This window comes from Oncorhynchus masou, chromosome 16 (assembly GCF_036934945.1).
Source record: "Oncorhynchus masou masou isolate Uvic2021 chromosome 16, UVic_Omas_1.1, whole genome shotgun sequence".
NCBI lineage: Eukaryota > Metazoa > Chordata > Actinopteri > Salmoniformes > Salmonidae > Oncorhynchus > Oncorhynchus masou.
This window is the reverse complement of record NC_088227.1, coordinates 9735431-9754279: the sequence shown is the minus strand read 5'-3', so window position 1 is coordinate 9754279 and position 18849 is coordinate 9735431. Positions and strand designations below refer to the sequence as shown.

At 42.1% G+C, this 18849-nt stretch overlaps 1 protein-coding gene across 1 annotated transcript in view; it reads right to left on the bottom strand.

The window, feature by feature from the left end:
- Nucleotides 1-18849, bottom strand: part of LOC135557440 (palmitoyltransferase ZDHHC14-like) — a 61717-nt gene that overhangs the window by 13717 nt on the left and 29151 nt on the right. Inside the window, exon 4 of the mRNA XM_064990697.1 lies at nucleotides 9558-9718. Coding sequence (XP_064846769.1) covers nucleotides 9558-9718 — 161 coding nt within the window. The remainder of the gene's footprint in view (nucleotides 1-9557; nucleotides 9719-18849) is intronic.

Here is an 18849-nt window from a genome sequence, read left to right as displayed (position 1 = left end):
TCAATTTGATTACATAGGCTTTCGGAGCTTGATATATCAGTCAGCACATTTTACTGGCTTCCTCACTGATGTATTTTACAGTGGCGGGCCGCTAGGGAACGATGTTTACTTGGCATTACATTATTCATCTGCTCAGCAGGACCTAGCACTCCACTCAGAGATAAGAGGCACATACACACACAGACTCACAAGCAAACACACACACACACACACACGGCCTGCTCCTCAAGCTTGGGGGGCAACACCTCTGCGGCTCTGCATATTGCTCACTCAGCGTCACTTAATTCCCTACTCCCGTGACAGGAGGACTTTTTTTAAATGTGATTTTATTTAATATATATATATATATATATATATCCCATTTAGCAGACGCTTTTGTCCAAAGCGACTTACAACCTTTATTTATTTAGTCAGTTAAGAACAAATTCTTATTTACAATGACGGCCTACCCCGGCCAAACCCTACCCCTCCCAATCACAGGCGGTTGTGATACAGCCTGGAATCAAACCAGGGTCTGTAGTAATGCCTCAAGCACTGAGATGCAGTGCCTTAGACCGCTGCGCCACTCGGGAGCCCCAAAAAACAATACTACTAATAAAATAATACTACTTATAGCTTTTACCGTTTACAGGTAAGTTACTGTAAATGTCATTTACAGACACCTCACAAGTCCTCAACTGGCAGGTTCATGAAATAGTACCCGCAAAACACCAGTCTCAACGTCAACAGTGAAGAGGAGACTGGCCTTCAAGACAGAGTTGCAAAGAAAAAGACATATCTCAGACTGGCCAATAAAAATGAAGATGGGCAAAAGATCAAGTTGGGCAAAAGAACACAGACACTGGAACTCTGCCTAGAGGAACTCTGCCTAGAAGGCCAGCATCCCGGAGTCGCCTCTACACTGTTGACGTTGAGACTGGTATTTTGTGGGTACAATTTCATGAAGCTGCCAGTTTAACTAGACACTAATGTACTTGTCCTCTTGCTCAGTTGTGCACCGGGGCCTCCCACTCCGCTTTCTACCCTGGTTAGGGCCAGTTTGCACTGCTCTGTGAAGGAAGTAGTACACAGCGTTGTACGAGATCTTCTGTTTCTTGGCAATTTATAGCATGGAATAGCCTTCATTTCTCAGAACAAGAATAGACTGACGAGTTTCAGAAGATAGCTCTTTGTTTATGGCCATTTTGAGCATGTAATCAAACCCACAAATGCTGATGCTCCACTAGTCTACTCAACTAGTCTAAAGAAGGCCAGTTGAATTGCTTCTTTAATCAGAACAACAGTTTTCATCTGTGCTAACATAATTGCAAAAGACTATTATAATGATCAAATCAAATCAAATTTTATTTGTCACATACACATGGTTAGCAGATGTTAATGCGAGTGTAGCGAAATGCTTGTGCTTCCAGTTCCGACAATGCAGTAATAACCAACAAGTAATCTAACTAACAATTCCAAAACTAATTTCTTATACACAGTGTAAGGGGATAAAGAATACGTACATAAAGATATGAATGAGTGATGGTGCAGAGCAGCATAGGCAAGATACAGTAGATGGTATCGAGTACAGTATATACATATGAGATGAGTATGTAAACAAAGTGGCATAGTTAAAGTGGCTAGTGATACATGTATTACATAAGGATGCAGTAGATGATAGAGTACAGTATATACGTATGCATATGAGATGAATAATGTAGGGTATGTAAACATTATATTAGGTAGCATTGTTTAAAGTGGCTAGTGATATATTTTACATCCTTTCCCATCAATTCCCATTATTGAAGTGGCTGGAGTTGAGTCAGTGTGTTGGCAGCAGCCACTCAATGTTAGTGGTTGCTGTTAAACAGTCTGATGGCCTTGAGATAGAAGCTGTTTTTCAGTGTCTCGGTCCCAGCTTTGATGCACCTGTACTGACCTCGCTTCTGGATGATAGCGGGGTGAACAGGCAGTGGCTCGGGTGGTTGTTGTCCTTGATGATCTTTATGGCCTTCCTGTAACATCGGGTGGTGTAGGTGTACCCTGGAGGGCAGGTAGTTTGCCCCCGGTGATACGTTGTGCAGACCTCACTACCCTCTGGAGAGCCTTACGGTTGTGGGCGGAGCAGTTGCTGTACCAGGCGGTGATACAGCCCAACAGGATGCTCTCGATTGTGCATCTGTAAATGTTTGTGAGTGTTTTTTGGCTGCATGCCAAATTTGTTGTTGGTAATCAAGCCTACCACTGTTGTGTCGTCCACAATCTTGATGATTGAGTTGGAGGCGTGCGTTGCCGCGCAGTCGTGGGTGAACAGGGAGTACAGGAGAGGGCTCAGAACGCACCCTTGTGGGGCCCCAGTGTTGAGGATCAGCGGGGTGGAGATGTTGTTGCCTACCCTCACCACCTGGGGGTGGCCCGTCAGGAAGTCCAGTACCCAGTTGCACAGGGCGGGGTCGAGACCCAGGGTCTCAAGCTTGATGACGAGCTTGGAGGGTACTATGGTGTTAAATGCCGAGCTGTAGTCGATGAACAGCATTCTCACATAGGTATTCCTCTTGTCCAGATGGGTTAGGGCAGTGCGCAGTGTGGTTGAGATTGCGTCGTCTGTGGACCTATTTGGGCGGTAAGCAAATTGGAGTGGGTCTAGGGTGTCAGGTAGGGTGGAGGTGATATGGTCCTTGACTAGTCTTTCAAAGCACTTCATGATGACGGAAGTGAGTGCTACGGGGCGGTAGTCGTTTAGCTCAGTTACCTTAGCTTTCTTGGGAACAGGAACAATGGTGGCCCTCTTGAAGCATGTGGGAACAGCAGACTGGTGCAGCTATTGATCAATAAGCCTTTTAAAATGATAAACTTAGATTAGCTAACACAACGTGCCATTGGAACACAGGAGTGATGGTTGCTGTTAATGGGCCTCTGTACACCTATGAAAATATATTACATAAAAAAATATGCCATATCCAGCTACAATAGTCATTTACAACATTAACAATGTCTACTCTGTATTTCTGATCAATTTGATGTTATTTTAATCAACATAAAATGTGCTTTCTTTCAAAATCAAGAACATTTCTAAGTGCCCCAAACGTTTGAACATTAGTGTATAAATACACACAGTAGCAGTCAAAAGAACTTATCCTCTGCAGCAGAGGTACTCTGGGTCTTCCTTTCCTGTGGAGGTCCTCATGAGAGCCAGTTTCATCATAGTGCTTGACGGTTTTTGCAACTGTACTTGAAGAAGTTCTTGAAACGCTTCGGATTGACTGACCGGTTAGGACATATATATATATATATATATATATATATACAGTTAAAGTCGGAAGTTTACATACACTTAGGTTGGAGTCATTAAAACTCATTTTCAACCACTCCACAAATTTCTTGTTAACAAACTATAGTTTTGGCAAGTCGGTTAGGACATCTGCTTTGTGCATGTCAAAAGTCATTTTTCCAACAATTGCTTACAGACAGAATATTTCACTTATAATTAATTGTATAACAATTCCAGTGGATCAGAAGTTTACATACATTAAGTTGCCTGTGCCTTTAAAATTAAACAGCTTGGAAAATTCCAGAAAAGGATATCATGGCTTTAGAAGCTTCTGATAGGCTAATTGACATCATTTGTGTCAATTGGAGGCCTACCTTCAAACTCAGTTCATCTTTGCTTGAATTCATGGGAAAATCAAAAGAAATCAGCCAAGGCCTCAGAAAAATATTGTAGACCTCCACAAGTCTGCTTCATCCTTTTGAGCAATTTCCAAACGCCTTAAGGTACCACGTTCATCTGTACAAATAATAGTACGTAAGTATAAACACCATGGTACCACACAGTCGTCATACCACTCAGGAAGGAGACACGTTCTGTCTACTAGAAATGAACGTACTTTGATGAGAAAAGTGCAAATCAATCCCAGAACAACAGCAAAGGATCTTGTGAAGATGCTGGAGGAAACAGGTTACAAAAAGTGTCTATATCCACAGTAAAACGAGTCCTACATTGACATAACTTGAAAGGCCGCTCAGCAAGGAAGAAGCCACTGCTCCAAAACCGCCATAAAAAAAGCCAGACTACGTTTTGTAACTGCACACGGGGACAAAGATTGTACTTTTTGTTGAAATGTCCTCTGGTATGATCAAACAAAAATAGGACTGTTTGGCCATAATGACCACCGTTGTTTGGAGGAAAAACGGGGAGGCTTGCCGAACAACACCATCCCAACCGTGAAGCACGGGGGTGGCAGCACCATGTTGTGGGGGTGCTTTGCTGCAGGAGGGAATGGTGCACTTCACAAAATAGATGGCATCATGAGGGAAGAACATTATGTGGATATATTGAAGCAACATCTCAAGACATCAGTCCGGAAGTTAAAGCTTGGTCGCAAATGGGTCTTCCAAATGGACAATGACCCCAAGCACACTTCCAAAGTTGCAGCAAAATGGCATAAGGACAAGAAAGTCAAGGTATTTGAGTGGCCATCACAAAGCCCTGACAACAATCCTATAGAATATTTGTGGGCAGACCTGAAAAAGCGTGTGCGAGCAAGGAGACCTACAAACCTGACTCAGTTACACCAGCTCTGTCAGGAGGAATGGGCCAAAATTCACCTAACTTGTGGGAAGCTTGTGGAAGGCTACCCGAAACGGTTGACCCAGGTTAATCAATTTAAAGGCAATTTTACCAAATACTAATTGATTGTATATAAACTTCTGACCCACTGGGAATGTGATGAAAGAAATAAAAGCTGAAATAAATCATTCTCTCTACTATTATTCTGACATTTCACATTCTTAAAATAAAGTTGTGATCCTAACTGACGTAAGACATGGAATCTTTACTAGGATTAAATGTCAGGAATTGTGAAAAACTGAGTTTAAATGTATTTGGCTAAGGTGTATGCAAACTTCCGACTTCAACTGTGTGTGTGTGTGTATATATATATACAGTGGGGCAAAAAAGTATTTAGTCAGTCACCAATTGTGCAAGTTCTCCCACTTAAAAAAATAAGAGGCCTGTAATTTTCATCATAGGGACACTTCAACTATGACAGACAAAATCTCCCTCGCCCTCCATTTTGTAAATATGACCACAACTATATCCACCTGATTCCTGCTTACAAGCTAGAATTGAAGCAGGAAGCACCAGTGACTCAGTCTATAAAAAGTGGTCAGATGAAGCAGATGCTAAATTACAGGACTATTTTGTTATCACAGACTGGAACATGTTCTGGGATTCTTCCGATGGCATTGAGCAGGACACCACATCAGTCACTGGCTTTATCAATAAGTGCATCGAGGATGTCTTCCCCACAGTGACAGATCACGCTGTCCATAGCCGACGTGAGTAAGACCTTTAAACAGGTCAACATACACAAGGCTGCATGGCCAGGCGGGTTACCAGGACGTGTGCTCCGGGCATGTGCTGACCAACTGGCAGGTGTCTTCACTGACATTTTCAACATGTCCCTGATTGAGTTTCTAATACCAACATGTTTCAAGCATACCACCATAGTCCCTGTGCCCAAGAACACAAAGGCAACCTGCCTAAATGACTACAGACCCGTAGCACTCACGTCCGTAGCCATGAAGTGCTTTGAAAGCACTGAGCCATGAAAAGCTTTGAAACCCTAGACCCACTCCAATTTGCATAGCGCCCAAACAGATCCACAGATGATGCAATCTCTTGCACTCCACACTGCCCTTTCCCACCTGGACAAAAGGAACACCTATGTGAGAATGCTATTCATTGACTACATACAACTCAGCGTTCAACACCATAGTACCCTCAAAGCTCATCACTAAGCTAAGGATCCTGGAACTAAACACCTCCCTCTGAAACTGGATCCTGGACTTCCTGACAGGCCGCCCCCAGGTGGTGAGGGTAGGCAGCAATACATCTGCCATGCTGATCCTCAACACTGGAGCCCCCCAGGGGTGCGTGCTCAGTCTCCTCCTGTACTCCCTGTTCACCCACGACTGTATGGCCAGGCATGACTCCAACACCATCATTAAGTTTGCAGACAACACAACAGTGGTAGGCCTGATCACTGACAACGACGAGACAGCCTATAGGGTAGAGATCAGAGACTTGACCGGGTGGTGCCAGAATAACAACCTATCCCTCAACGTAACCAAGGCTAAGGAGATGATTGTGGACTACAGGAAAAGGAGGATCGAGTACACCCCCATTCTCATCGACGGGGCTGTAGTGGAGGAGGTTGAGAGATTCAAGTTCCTTGGTGTCCACATCACCAACAAACTAGAATGGTCCAATCACACCAAGATAGTCGTGAAGAGGGCACGACAAAGCCTATTCCCCCTCAGGAAACTAAAAAGATTTGGCATGGATCCTGAGATCCTCAAAAGGTTCTCCAGCTGCAACACTGAGAGCATGTTGCATCACTGCCTGCTATGGCAATCGCTCGGCCTCTGACCGCAATACACTACAGAGGGTAGTGTGTACGGCCCAGTACATCACTGGGGCAAAGCTGCCTGCCATCCAGGACCTCTACACCAGGCGGTGTCAGAGGAAGGCCCTAACAATTGTCAAAGACAAGCCACCCCAGTCATAGACTGTTCTCTCTACTACCGCATGGCAAGCGATACCGGAGTGCCAAGTCTAGGACAAAAAGTCTTCTCAACAGTTTTACCCCAAGCCATAAGAATCCTGAACAGGTAATCAACTGGCTACCCAGACTATTTGCATTGTGTGCCACCCCCAACCCCTCTTTTACACTGCTGCTACTCTCTGTTTATCATATATGCACAGTCACTTTAACTATACTTTCATGTACATATGTCCATACTACCTCAATTGGCCCGACCAACCAATGCACATTGGCTAACCGGGCGATCCGCATTGTGTCCCGCCACCCACCACCCGTCAACCCCTCTTTACGTTACTGATACTCTCTGTTCATCATATATCCATAGACACTTTAACCATATCTACATGTACATAATACCTCAATCAGCCCGACTAACCGGTGTCTGTATGTAGCCTTTCTACTGTATGTAGCCTCTCTACTGTATGTAGCCTCACTACTGTTATTTTACACTGTCTTTTTACTGTTGTTTTTATTTCTTTACTTAACTATTGTTCACCTAATACCGTTTTTGCACTATTGGTTAGAGCCTGTAAGTACGCATTTCACTGTAAGGTTCTACACCTGTTGTATTTGGCGCACGTGACAAATAAACTTTGATTTGAAGTACAGTTCATTATTACTATGCATATTATCCCTTGCACATCTGTTCTGCTTTTTTTCTGGAGGAGGAAATTGAAAATATGTAGCCAACTCTGTATGCCTTCATTTAAAAAGGAGGATACTTTAAACAAGGTTTCATTGCCATCACTCAGCATCACTGCCTTCCTTGGACAAGTATTTTCACACACTGTGCCACTGGTTTTATAGTTTAATATAAACTGAGTGTATAAAGTTAACTATAAAGATTTTAAAGAGGCTGTAAAGTAACGTTGGATCAAAGTTTCAGGCAACACCATGCGTCAATGTGGTGAACATCTGTGGGACTGAGATTTAGCCTAAATATTTAACCACGACTTTGTGTACATGAAAAACAAGACATTGACAGTGGTGGTGATGGCAGTTGCGTTGGGATGGAGCATACATTATGCATATTGGGGAAAGGGAAGGAGATCACTTGCTGTCACTTCAGATGCCGTTCTTATACACAGAGGATTGTGAATGCATTTAACAACAAGACTCCTGCTGGAAGACAGTGCAGGAATGATGAGATGTGTATAGAAAGGAGAGGAGAAAAACAAACACACACACACACACACACACAGTGCAAGAGAGAGATGAAGCAGATATCAGACAGAAGGATTTGTTTGACTGCAAGTGAGTTGTGGGAAGCAGCAAATAAAGCAGCTTAGAATTGAAAACATATTGAGCTGCTCGAAAGCAAGCATTTGTTGTGAGCGAGACTGGAGAGAGGGAGCGACAAAGACAAAAGAGAGGGAAAGAAAGTCGTTTGAAGGAATTTAGAGGTTGCAAAAGCTAGTGAAGGTTGTGAAACAGACAATAGGACTAGACTACTTCTCCAAAAGTTCACCGCTTTTTCAGTGCAGGCCTGTAATATCACTTTTCATCAACATTTAATAAACAAAATGTAATTCTTGTTCATAGGTATTGTTTACAGGTATGATTTTGATGGCAATTAGCACCAATTTCGCTGTTTGTAGAGTTGACCACACAGTACTGAACCTCCAGATCCTCTACTAGAGGATGTGTGGATGTTGTTTCTAGTGCATCACATTGTGACCGGCCACAGACTGTAAACAACCGAATTGAGTAAATATAACAGTGAATTACTTCTACCCTTCCTCAATGGCTGTTTAAAACACTGTTGATGTGGTGAGACATAGGTGTCTGTCCCAAATGGCACCCTAATCCCTATACAGTGCACTACTTTTGACTGGATCCCTATGGTAGTGCATAACGCGGGGAATAGGGGGCCATTTGTGACGGAACCACGAGAGACGCTTTCTCTCCTGCTCTAAGAAAGCTGGAGTTAGATAAACAGAGCAAACAATGCCCAAATTTGGTCATTCTCTTAGTACTGGATATTTTGTGATTGACAAGTCTATTCTGGAATGCTGTATTCACAGAAAAAAACAGAGTTCCAAAAATACATCCAGATTGTTCTGTCTGTATAGCACAAATTTTGCTCATTGAAAATCACTGACTGATTCTTCTTGGTACGCATTGGATTGGACATCTCATAACAAAACGGAACTAGTGGCTTGCTCCTGTGATAGAGGGTTGCATCCCAAATGGCACCCTATTCCCTACATATTGCACTACTTTTGACCAGAGCCCAATGACCCTTGTCAAAAGTAGTGCACTATACAGGGAATATGGTACCATTTGGGACTCTGATGAGATATTTTCTAGATTGAACTCTAAAACGAGGCCTTTAGTCAGACTGTTTGAACAATATTGCACTACTTTTGACCAGAGCCCAATGACCCTTGTCAAAAGTAGTGCACTATACAGGGAATATGGTACCATTTGGGACTCTGATGAGATATTTTCTAGATTGAACTCTAAAACGAGGCCTTTAGTCAGACTGTTTGAACAACATGCCATTGGTGCTCAGGGTAAAGCACCTCTCAAAGCTGATGTCATCTCCAAACATAAACAACACTGAATACCTTATAATCTCACACGTGAACACAGACACCAAAGGCGGTTAGAGGCCGCATGTGATTGGCTCGATCCAAACCGTTTGACAGTGGTCAGGGGAAGTTCACATTGACCTCAAATCTATCTGCCTCATTAGCTGAACACAAACAAGGAGAATAAACAGCATCAGAGACTCTGAGTGCAGAGTCCTGCCTGGTCCAAGTCCCAAAATGCACCCTATTCCCTATATAGTGCACTACTTTTGACCAGGACCGTGGACTACTTTTGACCAAAAACCTACCTCTGGTCAAAAGTAGTATACTACTCACATACACTATATAGGGAATAGGGTGCCATTTGGGAAAGCATCCCCTGGACTCTGGACCGTCAGGAAACGACGGTCTATTACCTATTTACCTATCTAGTTACCTATTTGTCTCTCCAGGTCGGCAGCCTCGTCGGGCGTGGCGCGGGGCAGGACCCCCGGGTCACTGAAGCTGGCCCTGAAGAGCATCCCCAGCACAAAGAAAAACAACACCCCTCCGATCACTGGGATGGCTGGGGTCAGGTTGGACGCCAGGAACGGACAGCTGCACGAGAGAAGATAAAAAGAAAGGTTTAAGAATGGAAAAGTATGGAGGCCTAATTGGTAGTTGTTCTTAGTGTGGTCTCTGTATTTGAGTGGGTGGAATGTTTACAACTAATAGAACTGTTAGGACAAACAGACATGCACGCACACACAGACATGCACGCACACACACACAGACAGGCACGCACACACACACAGACAGGCACGCACACACACACAGACAGGCACGCACACACACACAGACAGGCACAGACAGTAATTATTTGATTAGCTAACTCACTTATCCCAATCCCAGTGTTTTGTTCATGAACAGATGTTCGTCAGTGCAATCACATTAAAGCACTTCTGTCATGTCCTTTGTATCTGACTTCATTGGGTGACAAGACAAGAGGGCCAGGGCCAATGAGTAATGGCCTTCCTGGAAAGTGAAAATGAATAGTCTGCTTTTCAGTGGCACAATTCAACACACCCCATAGGGCTCTGGTGAAAAGTAGTGCACAATTTTATCCTCCTGAGACCCAGTATTTCATTTTTGTCTTCTCTAGTGAACGTCAGTTCTTGGTCTGTATCTCTGAGGCCACAGTATTCAGTGAGATGTGTGTGGGTGTGACCTTGACAACTTTATCTTCTTGGTTCTTAAAAAAATGTCTGCCATCAAAATTAGCATATATTATAGAAATTTGAAAATAAGTTTGATTAAGTAATTACACACACTCCTTCAATATAAAGTTGTTTTTGATGTGTCAGTGTGGTGTGTCAGTGTGTCACTTTCATGAGGTTGGAGTAATAACATGTTCAACTACTTAATACATTGGTTCAAATCTAGGTTGTGCCTTTCTTTAGATTAAGAAAATGAACAACTTAAGAAGAATTGTTCACTTCTCTCATTGACTTCTCAAACCCCGGCCTGGTCTGGTTTCGCCTGTTTTGCAAGCGTTCCCGGAAGTCTCGCTATGTTGCGCCTCTGGGTTTAGAAACTCTGTGCTTTAATGTAAATGTTTTCATGTTTACATCCTAATGACCACGATAGAGGACAATTTTGCACATACAATAAAAGATAAATAACAATATTTTCTAACTTTTTTTTATTCGTAAAATGTTGTTTTCCACCCCAAACACTTCTTATGTAAAAAAAAATAATAAGTGTATCCCAAACGTATTTTTTCTTTCGGGTCTAGGGAATATGGGGCCATTTGGAATGCACCCACTGACTGAAATCTACTGGCCTAGGGCTGAGAAGAAAAACAATTTCCAAGCATCTTACTCGACTGGCATCCGTGACAAAGCCATGAAATGAAAGGTATGCCCTTGTGTTTATTTTCACATTATTTATAGATATGAACAGAGGCTCCCTTCTTCTCTTCTCAAAGCCTGCTGCTGTCTGGGTATCTAGTAGCACATTCTATGCATATGGCAATGGTATGGCGCTACGTGCATTTTACCATACAAAGGGCATGACCTTCTGTGCATTTTAAAAAATATATATAAAGTAAAAGTAAGTATTGTCTGAGCCAGAAAAGCTCCTGCCCTGTAGGCAAATCTCCTGTTTATAGCGTGAGATTGCATTATGTACGCTACAAGTACACCCCCTGGACTGGGCGCTTTCCATAACTATGTTATGGCCTTATATGCATTTTTCCATTCAAATGGAGTGGCCTTCCACAACAGTCACTGGCTGTCTGCTGTGGATTCAGCTCTAATGCAAATAGTACACTCCAGGAAGCCCCCGATACGATAGTATCACGATGCAGGTACGATTTGTATTGCGATTCTATTAGGGCTGACCCGAGATTTCATTTCGTTTGCGGTCGCAAATTTATCAAAAATATGTCATGCCCGATGTCCACCAGATGCATGTGTTTTGTTTTGTCGAATGTCTAACCCGCCTTTTATGTACCTGAGGCACATGTACTTCGCTTTTCAACTCTCTAAAAGCTAGGTAGTTCGAGTGTGTACTCCCGTTTGTACCACCGCACGGTAAAGCAACACACAAGTTGAAAATATTGAATGAATGTAGTACACAGAACGCAGCCTAACGAGGCACCTCGAACGTAATGTTGCGGACTGCTCCATTGAAAATGAATGACATCCGCCGGAAAGCAAGACTATGGTGCATCTGGTGGACATTAAGAGTGGACTAATTCATTGCGGAAGGCCGCGGGGATGGCTCGGTCCATTTCTCTGCACAAGGCGCGTCTCTCTCCGGCCGGTTTGTGCACATCCATTGTTTCATAACTTAATTGTGTGAATTATTAGCCCTTTTATTGTTAGTGACTATCAATTCCCCATTACATATATCACCAGTAATACATTTACCGTTAATTCCCATATTTTCTCATCTACAATGTTTGTTTGGTTACTGTCATTTCTGTTAATGCATACAGTCGTTTACCGTTCTCATCGTCGAAGTGGACATGTTGTTTGCAGAGCTCACAACCTATGCTACACTTGTGAGAAACAAGTTTTGGTTTATTTCATTCCATTTACGAGTTGTTAATTTATGAATTGTCTTTTTTTTGTTGCGCTCCTGTCAATGTTGAGTAAAGACGCGCACCTGATTACGCATGGAAGTAAGCTTAGGCTGCCTGGCCTGCGCGCAAATGTACACATTTGGGGATGTCTGATAGTTTTTCTGATTGTCCTAACTCACCACTGCTAATGAGCTGTGGAGCTTCTCAAAGTATTTTTTTCTTCGCCTCAAACAGCAAGGTAACCAAGTCTGTTTTTTTACATCCATTGAGAATGATATACAATAGCTCCTCAATGTATTTGACTATTCTTACCAGTTCTCTCCCTTATAACCACCAAGCCTCGGTGTGAAAGGGGAAAATATCATACAGTGAAAACGTCATAAAACACCTGATTACGCTACTTTCTTATCCCTTGAGAAGTTCTGCAAATACAGCGGTGTCTGTCTGGAGCTCACTGCAGGGGTAAACTGAGGGCCCAGAATAGTTGATACAATGTTTCAAGTTTGCTAGAGCGACCCGAGGGCCGGACCCAGTTAATAGTTGATATGAACTTGTAGTTTAATAGATGATATGTTTCAAGTTCGATGCAGACAGGCAGAGTAGAGAGATGAATGTGATTGAAAGAACATGAACAAACCTCCATGTGTAGCCAATGTGATTTAGGGCTATAGGATATTTCTTTTTAAATCATGATATTTTCTACCTACAATGTTTTTATTTGTTGGCTTTATGGAGGCTTTTTTTTAATACCCATAATAATACAAAAATACATTATTATAATTGAAGTGTTCCACGGAAATGTGTATATGAAAATCATAACTGGCATGCAGATCGGTTAGAAATTGTAAGATAAATTGTGTATGTGGAAGAAAAAAAACGTTAAATTGTCAAGTTAGTGTAACGGATGTGAAACGGCTAGCTTAGTTAGCGGTGCGCGCTAAATAGCGTTTCAATCGGTGACGTCACTTGCTCTGAGACCTTGAAGTAGTAGTTCCCCTTGCTCTGCAAGGGCCGCGGCTTCAAGGATGACTGTTGTTGATGTGTGCAGAGGGTCCCTGGTTCGCGCCCGGGTATGGGCGAGGGGACGGTTTAAAATTATACTGTTACATTAGCACTCCCCATGAAAAAGCTTTCCGACCCCTGGTGTATCCTATTACCAGCAACTTCAGGAGCATAATGGCAAAATCTGTGAAGAGGAGCAGGAGGGTCGGGAACAGTTTTTTTCCTTGGGGTTATCTTGATCTCTGGCTCCCTCGAGTCATTTGTGTGTCTTAATTATTTATTCAAACAGTGCACTTAAAGCATCAAGCTCAGTGCATATAGTTGATTTTATTAAAACACATAGGGTGTGTCTATATCCAGAAGTTCAGAGAGGATCTCTGAATGATCCAATGTTGACCTAAATAAAAGTCTCCGTATAAAACTGTGATAGTCTGGTGCAATTGAAGAACAAGGAACACACCAGGCAGGTCCGAGATACTGTTGTGAAGAAGTTTAAAGCCGGATTTGGATACAAAAAGATTTCCCATGCACATTGATAATATTGAAATGGAAGGAGTATCAGACCACTGCAAATCTACCAAGACCTGGCCGTCCCTCTAAACTTTCAGCTCATACACTCTGGAGGAGATCTAAGAGGTCATCTATCAGACCAAAGAACAGACAACATTTTGGTCTGGAAGACAGATGAAACCCTTTTTGGCAACAAGTCTCATATACTGTACATGGTGGTGGCAGCATATTATTCAAACAGTTCACTGAACTCGAGCTGTTTTGCAAGGAGGAATGGGAAAAAATGTCAAGCAATCAAGCTCAGTGCATATAGTTGATTTTATTAAAACACATAGGGTGTGTCTATATATATATAAAAAAATGGTGCAATTTCGACCAATTGATTGGTCGAAAGAACAGACAACATTTTGGTCTGGGACAGCCCTAGATTCTATATGTATTACGATTCGATATGGCAATTTCAATGCAATTCACTGTTCCAAACATTGGTCACTATATTTCTCCTGTAGAGGGACAAGAGAGAGTCATGAGAAAATGAGTTTGATCCGTCATGGATATAAGTACTCAAAACATATTAGCTCACCATTTAAAGTGGAAATCTGCAGTTCAAACAATAACAAAGCAGTCTCTAAGCCACTATTTTGGTAGAACACTGAGGGATGGGGCTAGAGAAATGTAACCATTCTCAAACTCATGTACAGAGTTATGGATACAAGGACCGACCATCCACGATATCAAAATTATACAGTGTTTGTTTATATTTACCTAGTTTACAAACAAAGACAAAAACAAGCTTATATTTTGGGTTCTGATGGGGTAGGACAGTTGAACTAAGCTCATAGGCATCTAAGTTATATTCTTCAAGAATCAACTGGTATATATCATCCATTTAAAGGTCTAAATAATGGACGTAGCGACTGCAGATAGCCCCTTTAACAGTAAGATCTTAGCAAAATAAAGAAACTTTTTTTTCATTTTATTTTTTGAATCAACACTTTGTCATATAAATTGATATCGTAAAAAAAATGATACTGCTGTATCAATTTTTCCCACATCACTAATATCTTACCTTCAGCACTCTGGTCGATATCTTTAAAACATCCATTAGTACTGATGATCCATATTCTTAGGCAACCTTACCATTAAGAACTTAACCTCTGTCTGCAAGACTGAGTGAGAGGACAGAGCGACTGGTCCTAGGGGTTAGTAAGAACAGCCTCAGATCCTGTTATTCTGGGCTTGGTGGGGAGATTCATCAAATACTCCACTATGGCTCCTCTCACAAGACTTCAGTCATTCTCAGATCATGGCTATGTCCCAAATGGCATCTTGGTCAAAACCACTGCACTGTGTAGTAAGTAGGGTGCCATTTGGGACACAGCCCATAATATAAACATTTGGGAAAGATTTGGAATGTTCCTTCCTAAATTAGATTGAGTATTATCTATTATACAACAATTTGATTAGAGCAAGGATTGGATGTCCATTCATATTTTAGTGGGTACAATATCCAAATCAAACTCTTTCATGAAATAACCCCATGTAGGTTCCCTTTAATAAAGTGCTCTATGTGTTGTTCCAATATCAGACATTGAGATCTCCATCATTTCATGGGGGGGGTTATGTTGAGCTCAGGTTTGATTCATTGGTTTCAGGTTATAGCCTAGGCAGTGAGGGTAGAGAAGCACCTCTAAAACTATATTAAATCTTAAATGGTAGTAGTCATGAAGTGAAATACCATGCTTTTATCCACTTACAGCTGCATAGTCAGTGTTGACTGATATGAGAGCAGTATAGCTGCCACTTTAGCACTGTGAGGCGGCTACACTGGAATTGAATTAGACCGAAACCCAGAGACCTTATCGGTCTGTCATAATTGGGATTGGAAATAGCTGCAGAAAGTTTCCAAGTAGTAGCTTAGTCCTTCCTTTTTTTTGTCCTTCTAAGGAGGTGATTATCAACCAAGAAGACGTGGATGTCGATTATGGCAGACCCCCGCACCTCTCTGATTCAGAGGGGTTGGGTTAAATGCGGAAGATACATTTCAGTTGAAGGCATTCACTGTTATACAACTGACTAGGTATACCCCTTTCCCAATGTTGTTGTTGGCATTTTACCCAAAACAGGGATAATTGTCAGAGGGCTTGAATCTGGTGAATCTGGCACACAGTGGAGGGAAAGGTTGGGTAGGGACATTGTAGCGAGTCTTTCAATCTACAGTATATAGCTGTATTTCTCTATCCCACTGCCTTTGTAAAAGGACTGTGCCCTTGGTATACAGACTATGGAATATGGACAGTCTTAGATAATGTACTGGAAAAATAGTCTGAATGAAAGCTTAAAAATACACAAGGACAGTATCTTCTGGACCCCAAATTTCAGGCAATGGTGTTCTGGGTCCTATTATTATAAATGTATCCCCATGAATCAAATGAATGTTTCTCAGCCTTGAGGAGAAGTGAAAACATTCAGACATCATCATCTTTCCGTCATTTCATTTTCTGATGCTCTATGCAAAAATCACGAAACAACATGCAAACATTAACCAGCAGTTGATCCATTCCATGGTTGAATCACGACACATTAATTTGACCATTTGTGCTATGTTTCCCAGGCAAATCCCAGAGCATGTTGGACTATAAATGGATTAATGTTTTGGCTCTTCACTCAGGCTAGAGGATTGTAATTACTTTAGTCTTATCCTTGAGTCAAACACAACCAACAGAAACCAAGGCTGACTGCATCCCAAATGTTACCCTATTCCCTATGTACAGTGGCTTGCGAAAGTATTCACCCCCCTTTGCATTTTTCCTGTTTTGTTGCCTTACAACCTGGAATTAAAATATATTTTTGGGGGATTTGTATCATTTGATTTACACAACATGCCTCCCACTTTGAAGATGCAAAATATTTTTTATTGTGAAACAAAGAAGAAATAAGACAAAAAAATAGAAAACTTGAGTGTGCATAACTATTCACCCCCCAAAGTCAATACTTTGTAGAGCCACCTTTTGCAACAATTACAGCTGCAAGTCTCTTGGGGTATGTCTCTATAAGCTTGGCACATCTAGCCACTGGGATTTTTGCACATTCAAGGCAAAACTGCTCCAGCTCCTTCAAGTTAGATGGGTTCCGCTGGTCTACAGCAATCTTTAAGTCATACCACATATTCTCAATTGGATTGAGGTCTGGGCTTTGACTAGGCCATTCCAAGACATTTAAATGTTTTCCCTTAAACCACTCGAGTGTTGCTTTAGCAGTATGCTTAGGGCCATTGTCCTGCTGGAAGGTGAACCTCTGGCCCAGTCTCAAATCTCTGGAAGGCAGACAGGTTTCCATCAAGAATTTCCCTGTATTTAGCACCATCCATCATTCCTTCAACTCTGACCAGTTTCCCAGTCCCTTTCCCAGTCCCTTTCCCAGACGATGAAAAACATCCCCACAGCATGGATGGTGTTTTCGCGGTGATAGAGTTTTCCTTGACGGCCAAAAAGCTAAATTTTAGTCTCCTCTGACCAGAGTCCCTTCTTCCATACATTTGGGGAGTCTCCCACGTGCCTTTTGGCAAACACCAAATGTGTTTGCTTATTTTTTTCTTTAAGCAATGGCTTTTCTGGCCACTCTTCTGTGAAGCCCAGCTCTGTGGACCACTTAAAGTGGTCCTATGGACAGATACTCCAATCTCTGCTGTGGAGCTTTGCAGCTCCTTCCGGGTTATCTTTGGTCTCTTTGTTGCCTCTCTGATTGATTAATGCCCTCCTTGCCCGGTCTGTGAGTTTTGGTGGGCGGCCATCTCTTGGCAGGTTTGTTGTGGTGCCATATTCTTTCCATTGTTTTATAATGGATTTAATGGTGCTCTGTGGGATGTTCAAAGTTTCTGATATTTTTTTATAACCAAACCCTGATCTGTACTTCTCCACAACTTTGTCCCTGACCTGTTTGGAGAGCTCCTTGGTCTTCATGGTGCCGCTTGCTTGCTGGTGCCCCTTGCTTAGTGGTGTTGCAAACTCTGGGGCCTTTCAGAACTGGTGTATATATACTGAGATCATGTGACAGATCATTTGACAATAAAGTCCCCCTGTGTGCAATCTAACTAATTATGTGACTTCTGAAGGTAATTGGTTGCACCAGATCTTATTTAGGGGCTTCATAGCAAAGGGGGTGAATACAAATGCACGCACAATTTTTTGAAACAATTCATTATTTTCATTTCACTTCACCAATTTGGACTATTTTGTGTATGTACATTACATGAAATCCAAATAAAAATCCATTAAAATTACAGGTTGTAATTCAACAAAATAGGGAAAACACCAAGGGCGTTGGTCAAAAGTAGTGCAATATAAAGGGAACAGGATACAACCTAAATCAAACTGGGACTAATCGGTGACTCTCCTCCAGTTGCCTTGCAAGCTGTTGGTTTGACAGGACACAAAGAGCTCAAGAGGAAACTGTTACTACGGAAACGAGAACACTACGGTGCCATGTTTTGGTATGGAATGTGGGAGGAATGAAAGACCACAGAGGGAAAGGTGGGGGATGGGGAAAGAGACAGGAAAATCTCTGTCAGTCATCCCTCGACTCTCTGCATATTACCATTGATGTCAAATGAATGAATTTGCATGTGATAACATTGGGCCTTTACAAGCTGTCATGAACAATTCTAATTGAAGACATCTGTGTATGTGACTTAATTGCCTTATATTGGTGACATTTTAGCACTCAATGAGTAGGCCATTGAATTGCAGGCTTTTCAGGCTGATACACTAAGCAAATCCAAAAAGGTTCTTAATTGGAACCCGTTTTGATTGCAATTGTATAAATCTTTAAAAATGACCCTTTGGAAACCTGCAGAAGCTTAGAGATCGATGGGTTGGACGATCCTTTTCTCCTCAATCATCTTGAAAAAAGTATACTTCAAAACTGGAAATCAACCAATGCTCCATCGTTAAAAAAATGGAAAAGTCAAATACTTTATTATCTAAATGTTGAAAGTGCATGGGCTACTGAGAGAAGCAAAATGCTGCAGTTTGAGGCCATGTGGCGGAGAGTAACACGGGTGCTGGAGATGGATGGAGGTGTAAGCAGGTGGGTCTGGGCAGGAGTGATGTTGTGGATGTTTGTATGCGTCTGTTGTCATTTATATGTG